Source organism: Pseudopipra pipra, chromosome 10 (genome assembly GCF_036250125.1).
Source record: "Pseudopipra pipra isolate bDixPip1 chromosome 10, bDixPip1.hap1, whole genome shotgun sequence".
Taxonomy (NCBI): Eukaryota; Metazoa; Chordata; class Aves; order Passeriformes; family Pipridae; genus Pseudopipra; species Pseudopipra pipra.
Window position 1 is genome coordinate 9,041,697 of NC_087558.1, and position 8,776 is coordinate 9,050,472.

The window sequence follows — 8,776 nt, forward strand, 5'->3', positions numbered from 1 at the left end:
GGCTGAAGAGCCCAAGGCGGAAGGTTTGGGGCTGAGTGGCTGATTTTGGATGGTGGAGGCCTCTCACAGGGGCTGCTGCAAGCAGGGCTGAGAAATCCTTTCCTTTTGAGCCTTAATTCCAGCTCAAATTCCGGAGAATGGATCAATGACCTTATGGAGCGTGCTGGGTTGGGAAACCAGCTGGGGAAGGGAGCATGGCAAAGCCCTTGGGAAGAGCAGTGAAGAAACAAAACCGATGATGTGGTCTCCTGAATGGACTGCCCTGCCCCTAGTACTGCTGGTGGTGACCAGCTCTTCCCATTTCTAATTACCCTGGTCCTGCTGCTGGAGCGCAGCATTTCCTGGGCAGAACTGTGCCTGAGCTGGCTGGTGCTCCTGCCCTCTGGCAGCCCACTCTTGCCCACTCTGCACAGCCAGAGGTGCTACATACCTGGGCATGGCTGACAGTGATGGAAAGATTTGTAAGTGGCCTTCAAGCCACTGATGGAAGATTTGGCAGGGCAGTGAGGAAGGATCTCCCCAGCCTTGTTGAGGGTGATGGATGCTTTCTGGGTTCACTTTATAACTCAGGTCTGTTTTTCCTTTCTCCAGCATGTGGCCCGGGAACTTTCAAGTCTAAGCAGGGGGAAGGTCCCTGCTCTCCCTGCCCTCCCAACAGCCGGACCACATCTGGAGCAGCAATGGTCTGCACTTGTCGAAATGGCTTTTTCCGGGCAGACACAGACCCTGCAGACAGCGCCTGCACCAGTGAGTCCTGCCCGGGGCAAGGAGGGGAGGCGAGGGGAGCTGTGGAAGTGGTGAGGGTCCATGTCTGGGGTGGAAGAGCATGCTGGGCCCGCCAGGCATGAGCTGGGCATGAGGACATGCCATCCCTGACCCCCCCATTCTCCCTGCAGGCGTCCCCTCGGCCCCCCGCAATGTCATCTCCAATGTGAACGAGACATCGCTGGTGCTGGAGTGGAGCGAGCCACAGGACACGGGCGGGCGGGATGACCTGCTCTACAACGTCATCTGCAAGAAGTGCAGTGTGGAGCGGCGCCTGTGCACCCGCTGCGACGACAACGTGGAGTTCGTGCCGCGCCAGCTCGGCCTCACCGAGCGACGCATCTACATCAGCAACCTGATGGCCCACACCCAGTACACCTTCGAGATCCAGGCTGTGAATGGCATCTCCAACAAGAGTCCCTACCCTCCCCATTTTGCCTCTGTCAACATCACCACCAACCAGGCAGGTCAGTGGAGCTGCAAGGGAGCAGGGGCTGGATCTCCGCCGCAGAGCGGAGCAGAGATTTCCTGCTGACAGCCTGGGAGGCTGCAGTCCTTTGTGGTGCCGCGTAATGGCTCTCCACGTCTGCATCTAATCCCCTGGGTGAACTGCCCTCTCTGTTTAACGCATGTCTCCTGAGGAGATGCGATCAGAACACATGCAAGTGGAGAAGGGTAGGGTTGGCAGATGCTCCAGAGAGCTCTGGAGCTCCTGGACCTACCCCAGAGATGCTGTGCCTGCTGCAAAGGAAGGAGGAAGGAAATGAGATTTCTCCCCTGTGGGCCTGGGAAGGCTCAGCACCAGCCCAAAGCTTTGCAGCCAGCCATTCCCTCCCTCTGCCGTTCCCTCCTTCCTCCTGCTCTGGCCCTGCTCCAGCATACTGGTAATCCCCAGCCACTGCGCTCTGATTTGATTTCATGGGTCTTGGTGGGGTGGAGCGTGGAGCTCCTGGCAAGTGGAGGAGGGGAGGGAGCCCCAGTTTGGGCTGGCAGGGCACTTCCCCAGACCAGTTTGCAGCTAGGCATGGGGTGAAGCCTTGGTACTATTTCTGAGGCTCCCCTTGGTGTTGAGATCACACCTCCTTACAGAAACTTGGGGGAGGCCAGTGTTTTCCATGCCTTTCCACCAAGATCATCCAAGCAGGTCCTACACTGATGTGGGATGGTGGAGGGGGGGAGCCTGGCACCAGTGGCTCATTCTTCCTCTGCCCTCTTTCCTAGCCCCATCTGCCGTGCCGACAATGCACCTGCACAGCAGCACTGGGAACAGCATGACCCTGTCATGGACTCCCCCAGAGAGACCCAACGGCATCATTCTTGACTATGAGATCAAGTACTCGGAGAAGGTAAAGCAGGAGCAGCCTTTTCCCTCCTCCAGCCTTTCTTAGTTGGCCATCAGCTCTGTGGCGAAGGGAGCCACTGCAGAGATGGTCCCTGGGGAATGTGGGAGCCACCAAACAGGGGAGGGCTTCCCAGAGGTGACGCCCACATGTCTCCCCTACAGCAAGGCCAGAGTGATGGCATCGCCAACACAGTCACCAGCCAGAAGAACTCGGTGCGGCTGGATGGGCTGAAGGCCAATGCTCGGTACATGGTGCAGGTCCGGGCACGCACCGTGGCTGGATATGGCCGCTACAGCCTCCCCACGGAGTTTCAGACAACTGCAGAGGGTGGTAGGTACCAGGACCGGGCTGCCTCCATCCCCCAGCCCTCCTATGCATACTCCTATGCATGCTCCTTCCCTAGCTTGACTTTGATTCCTGCCTCTCCATCCATCCAGGCTCCACCAGCAAGACTTTCCAGGAACTGCCTCTGATCGTAGGTTCGGCCACAGCAGGGTTGGTGTTCGTCATCGTTGTGGTGGTGATCGCTATCGTCTGCTTCAGGTACTGGCTTTGCAGGGAAGGGTGGGTTCAGAGCTGGGTTTGGGGGGTTGCTCCTGTGTGCCACAGAGCTTTCTTCCCCTGACCTACGGGCAGAGCTCTGTCAGCTCTAGTCTGAGAGCGAAGGACTGGACCTGCCATGCAGGGATCCCAGACTTTGGGTTCTGTGGAAGGACTGTGCCGGTCTCCTTCCCCAGCATGAGCTGTGCTCTGCCATCTTCGCAGCACAACTAGGCCATCTCCTCCCATAGCACCTCGGGTGGAGGGATGGCTCTGCACGCAGACTGCCAGAGGGAAGGCTCTCTGGCATAGACTGTCTATGCTGGGATTTCGAAGCTGGCAGTGAATGTCTTTGCCCCATCAGGAAAGGGATGGTTACTGAACACCTCCTCTCGTCTCCTTTGGGCAGGAAGCAACGCAACAACACCGACCCTGAGTACACAGAGAAGTTGCAGCAATATGGTGAGTGTGAGAGCCCAGCAAATGGGCTCTGCCTGCTCTCTCCCAATTCCTGCCCTGTGCGCAGGCAAAGGTACAGCCTTTGCTAATGAAGGAGGGGTGGGCTGACAGCCAGCCAAGTAACTTGGCATCTGTCACCTGTGCTGTGTCCCTCCTGGTCATGACTCCTGCCCTTGCAGTTACCCCTGGGACGAAGGTGTACATTGACCCCTTCACATATGAGGACCCCAATGAAGCTGTTCGGGAATTCGCCAAGGAGATTGACATCTCCTGTGTGAAAATTGAGGAGGTCATTGGAGCAGGCAAGTCCTGGATATGGGCACAGCAGCTGCTGAGACTACCACCTCCCACCCTGTCCCATGGCTCACTGTGCTGCTCTCCTCTCTCCTTCCCCACCACAGGGGAGTTCGGTGAGGTTTGTCGTGGACGCCTGAAGCTGCCCGGCCGCCGTGAGATCTTTGTGGCCATCAAGACGCTGAAGGTGGGCTACACCGAGCGGCAGCGGCGGGACTTCCTGAGCGAGGCCAGCATCATGGGCCAGTTCGACCATCCCAACATCATCCACCTGGAGGGTGTGGTGACCAAGAGCCGCCCCGTCATGATCATCACGGAATTCATGGAGAACTGTGCACTTGACTCCTTCCTCCGGGTGAGCATCCATACCTTCCTGTCCTGGGGTGGGGACTGCTGTGAATGGGGGACAGCAACTCCAAGCCTTTCCCCACCCCTCTATATTGTCATGCTAGAGTCCCCGGAGCTAAGGTCTGCATAGACATCATGGGGTGGGAGAAGAGGGGTGGCTCTAGGGAGGAGGAAGATGATGGTGGCACATTGGGATCCTTCCTCGGTCTGTTTGGTGTGTTGCAAGCCCCTCTGATCTCTCCCTTGGCAGCTGAATGATGGGCAGTTCACAGTCATCCAGCTGGTGGGAATGATGCGAGGCATCGCTGCTGGCATGAAGTACCTTTCGGAGATGAACTACGTGCACCGGGATCTGGCTGCCCGCAACATCCTGGTCAACAGCAACTTGGTCTGCAAAGTGTCTGACTTTGGGCTCTCTCGCTTTCTGGAGGATGACCCGGCTGACCCCACCTACACCAGCTCCCTGGTATGGGACACTCGTGAGGGATCCACTGATCTGGGGGCGGGGGGAGACACCTCAGGTATGTGCTAATCAGGGAGCTGTGTGTCTGTGCAGGGGGGCAAGATCCCAATCAGATGGACGGCTCCTGAGGCCATTGCCTACCGCAAATTCACTTCAGCCAGCGATGTGTGGAGCTACGGCATCGTCATGTGGGAAGTTATGTCCTACGGGGAGCGACCTTACTGGGACATGTCCAACCAGGACGTAAGTGCTCTCTGGGGAGTGGGGAACTGCGGGCTGTAGGCTGCCTGTGGGAGCCCAGGTGGCTCACAGACTACGTCTCTCTGCAGGTGATCAATGCAGTGGAGCAGGATTACCGCCTGCCACCCCCCATGGACTGCCCCACTGCACTGCACCAGCTGATGCTGGACTGCTGGGTGCGGGACCGCAACCTGCGGCCCAAGTTTGCACAGATCGTCAACACGCTGGACAAGCTCATCCGCAATGCTGCCAGCCTGAAAGTCATCGCCAGCGTCCAGTCTGGGTCAGTGGCATCCCTGTTTCCAGCCAGGGCTTCCCCCAAGCCCAGGAAATGCTGGAGTGGTTGGAAATAGACTGTGGGAGGACAGGGATAAGAAATATCCCCTGCTTCCAGTTACATCTCTCTGCCCTCTGCTGCCTGTGACCTGTGGCTCTCTTGTCCTTTAGCATCTCCCAGCCGCTCCTGGACCGCACCGTCCCGGATTACACCACCTTCACCACTGTGGGAGACTGGCTGGATGCCATCAAAATGGGACGGTACAAGGAGAACTTTGTCAATGCCGGGTTTGCCTCCTTTGACCTGGTGGCACAGATGACTGCAGAGTAAGTCCCTGCTTGCAGAGGAGAGAAGAGGCTGGGGCTGGGGCTGCTGCACAGTGTCCCTTGTCACTTGCCTCTCTGACAGCCACCTCCTCCCACCTGGGCATGTAGTTGGCTGAGTTAAGGCTGGGATTTAGCATCCAGTCCCAAGGGAGTTCAGGTCTGGGATTCAGCATCCAGTCCCCTGGTGTTAGAGGAGCACCAGAGCTTAGCAGAGGGCTGTAATGCAGACGGATAGGTCCCTAGCCTTGCAGCTACATGGGGCAGGGCCACATGCTGATGTTGCTGTTGGTGGGGGGCTGAGTCTTCACCTTGTCTTTGCAGGGACCTGCTGAGGATAGGGGTGACGTTAGCAGGGCACCAGAAGAAGATATTGAGCAGCATTCAGGACATGAGGCTGCAGATGAACCAGACGCTCCCAGTGCAGGTTTGACCACAGGGGACTCTGCATTGGAACGGACCGAGGGAACCTGCCAACCAGGTTCAGTTTGCGGTGCAGCCCAGCTTCCCGTTTTCCCCTCCACACGGCGCTCCTCTGCCTCGGACGGTCGCCTGGGACGGGATGGGACTGGACACCCTTCCCTGGATCAAAGGCACTCATGCCGAGAGGGAGCCCAGCTTTTCGTCCCGTGTCCTGGAGCGGCGAGGCAGCAACACATCTTCATATTGAAGGTGGATTATGGGACAGAGATGGCACATCCCGCTTCCCGCCCTGTCTCGGTGCTCATCGGTTTGAAGAGTTGTTCTGCTTCTTGGATTTCTTTTCACCCCGTTTTCCCCCCAGTCCTCACTTCCCTCACCTCCCCAAGGCCACAGACTGTTGACCTGTCCACTGAGTCCATCAGACACGTCAGAACCCTTCCCTAACTCTGGTCCTCAAATGGAAGCAGCTGGGGGAGGCCAAGCCGGCGACAGGGCTGGGGCCACCAGCCCCAGACAATCACTTCTCTCCTCCAGCCCTGGCGAGCCCTCCGTCCGAGGGTCTGCACTGGAACGTGTCCGAAGGGAAGGCTTCGCTCCCTTTCTTGGCTTTGCACGCCAGAACCTGAACCCGATTTACTATGCAGGGAGTTAGGCAAAAAAAATGAAAAAAGAAAAAAAAAGAGATATATTAAAAAAAAAAAGAAAAGAGGGAGCAGAAAGGGGAGGGAGGGGGACCAGCTGCCTGGCTCCACATCTCTTACCCTCTTGGTTCTCCTGGCCGGCTCTGGACTGCAGAGCGAGGCCGTCAGCACGTTTGCACAGGGACCCTCCGCCCCCAGACCGACGGCAGCCGCGCTCCCCCCGAGGGGCCGGAGAGCGGGGCTGGGGTGGGGGCTGCGCCGGGGCCGCGGCTCCCGCAGCCTCCTCTTTTATGCAGAAGGAGCAGGTGCCGCCGGCATGGCTGCCCACTCCTGACACACGCTGTGATTGCTGCCAAAAGACTCACTCACCTTTCCCTGAGGATTCACTGCAGCCCGGTTCCTCCGAGCCGAGGGAGAGACTCCCAGCGTGCCTGAGTGTGCGTGAGTGTGTGCATGCGTGCGTGGGTGTGTGCTGGCCGCAGGACTGTGGGAGGCAATGGGCAGAATAAAGGCAATAAGAATTTTACCCGAGTTTCCTTTGCTCGATCGCGCTCTCATTGGATGGGCCTGGCTGCCTGCAGCTTTGCTGCCCACCAGGGCCATCCTCTTCTTCCTCCTGGCCAACCCCAAGCTGGCTCTATGCCCCTTTCTGCTCCCGTCTTCTCTTGCTGTCATGTTTTTGGGTTGTCCCACGGGGACCAGGCAGTGATGATGTACCCACCTTGCAGTGCTGGGAGACCCAGCGTGCTCCGCATGGGGTGCATAGGGTGGAGGTTGTGAGTCCCAGAGCAGAGCCAGTCAGGAAACTCCATCTAATGTACTAGAGGTGCTCAGCAACTTTTTCCCCCATCTCCTCGTCAAGTCAGGCTGAAACTGTGGGAATCAAACACTGAATGTGAAAGCCAAGTGGAGAGCAGGCATGCACACTGCCCATCCCAGTGCCAGAGGGTCCCCACAGCCCTGAGGCTTCTCCCCAGGGTGCTGCTCCTTCTCTGCTCCCCCTGGGCAGAATCTGGCCCCCAGCAGGAGTGTTGCAACAGCCCCTGGGCATCCCTCAATCACTGGCCTCACTCTTCTCTGTGAAATGGCGGCTGCTGAGCCAGGTGGGAACACACCAAGGTGAACCAACCGGCTGCAGGCAGCAAGGTAACCCCCTGGGAGAACAGAGCCAGGGATCCCATGCCCTCAGTCCAAGGGGGATTGCTCCATAGTAGCCAAGTGGGACCACCAGTTGCTCGTCCTGGGTTTCTCAGGTCCCTCTTGGCTGCAGTACACCTTGCTGGCTGGCTTATGGGGTGCTTTGCTGGCAGTACAAAGGGGCAAGCAGTTGCTCCCCAAAATGAGGAGGTGCGCCCCTTTGCTCCCCACTACTTGGCCCTGCTCCCCTCCTTCCCAGGCTGACAGAGCAGGTGTTGTTTTTCCCCTTTCCTTGGAACTGGCCTGCCTTTGGGTTTCTCATTAACCCCGTCCTTCTCCACAGAGAACAGTAAACAAGTCCGGGAGGGCAGCTGGCAGCAGGTCCTGTACCAGGCAACAGTCTCCCTGCTTCCCACCATCTCTTCTTTGCAGGATGTATCTGGAATGCTGGCTGCTGGGGACACTGCAGCCCCATTTTGCTGGGATTTCCCATCCTGTCTTGCTCCCTATCCTGTCTGCTCCCCAGCCTGCCACAGTGGGACCCCAAACAGCAGCGCTGGGCAGACCTCACTCCTCTCCCAGATCAGGCCAAGGAACCCTGGCACTGGGAGACTTTAAAGAGCAAGTGGCTAAAGAGGTGTCAGAGCCTATTTGGGGCTTGCTAATTCCCCATAGCCCCCCACCTGGAAGCACTGTGGGGCACAGGATCTGCCCCTTTCCTCCCTTGTCCCCCCAGCCCCTGCTGCTGCAAGGTTTGGAGTCCCACTAGCCTCGGTGCACCTCAAACATCTCAACCTTCCATCCTGGCCTGGCTTTGCTTTGGGGAGAGGCCCTGCTCATTTTAAACAACAAGCCCCTTCTCCCAGCCTTCTCCATGCACACCCTACTCCCATGGGGCAGGACGCGGCATTCCTGAAGCCAGCCTGGGTTCTCCCCCCAGCCTCAGGGGTGCACCCAGGGGTGCACCCAGCAGCTCTCCTCATGCTGTACCTGCCACCTCCCTTTCCATATCAATCCACACTGGGGGAAAGCTCTGTTCCATGGTGAAAGAAAAGCAACAACAAAAAACAGCAGCCAGGGAAATCAATGCGAGCGTGCGTTTGTAAAAATATTTTTTAACAAAAAGACTTTTTTCAATTAAATTATTTAAGGAATTTTATGGAGGTCTGTGGTGCCTGTGTGGTTCTTTGGGGGCTCTGGGTGCCAGGGAGCCCTGCGCTGGGGGGGTGAGGATGTGTTTGGGCACTGTGTGTGTGAAAGCGAGCCCACGGCAGTGAGCAGGAGGCACTCGGCACCACAAGCCCAGCCCGAGTGCCCCCCAAAGATGCTCCTTGCCTCCTCCCAGAACAGCCAATGAGTGAGGACTTTTTGAGGGCCTGAGGGGACTAGAGGATGCTCCCAGAGCCCTCACCCCTCGGATGCCTCTGCAGGAACATCCTGGGGCCACAGGGATGGGAACAGTGTGAGGTGGCCCTTGGGGAGCATGGTGGCCAGGCTGGGCTGGGGGAAAGACAAGCCCTGCC

The 8,776-nt window shown here is 58.0% G+C and overlaps 1 protein-coding gene across 4 annotated transcripts in view; it reads left to right on the top strand.

The window, feature by feature from the left end:
* The window catches only part of EPHB3 (EPH receptor B3), a 63,110-nt gene extending 54,698 nt beyond the window's left edge, over positions 1-8,412 (top strand). For 3 of the 4 annotated variants that reach the window (XM_064665993.1, XM_064665994.1, XM_064665991.1), the window contains 13 exons: positions 592-747; positions 897-1,232; positions 1,987-2,111; positions 2,270-2,438; positions 2,546-2,651; positions 3,013-3,110; positions 3,287-3,409; positions 3,509-3,756; positions 4,000-4,215; positions 4,306-4,455; positions 4,542-4,735; positions 4,900-5,055; positions 5,377-8,412. In XM_064665993.1, coding sequence (XP_064522063.1) covers positions 592-747; positions 897-1,232; positions 1,987-2,111; positions 2,270-2,438; positions 2,546-2,651; positions 3,013-3,110; positions 3,287-3,409; positions 3,509-3,756; positions 4,000-4,215; positions 4,306-4,455; positions 4,542-4,735; positions 4,900-5,055; positions 5,377-5,485 — 2,186 coding nt within the window. In that variant the 3' untranslated portion in view covers positions 5,486-8,412. The remainder of the gene's footprint in view (positions 1-591; positions 748-896; positions 1,233-1,986; positions 2,112-2,269; positions 2,439-2,545; positions 2,652-3,012; positions 3,111-3,286; positions 3,410-3,508; positions 3,757-3,999; positions 4,216-4,305; positions 4,456-4,541; positions 4,736-4,899; positions 5,056-5,376) is intronic. The other variant, XM_064665992.1, reaches the window with a different exon arrangement.
* The last annotated feature ends 364 nt before the right edge of the window (positions 8,413-8,776 follow it).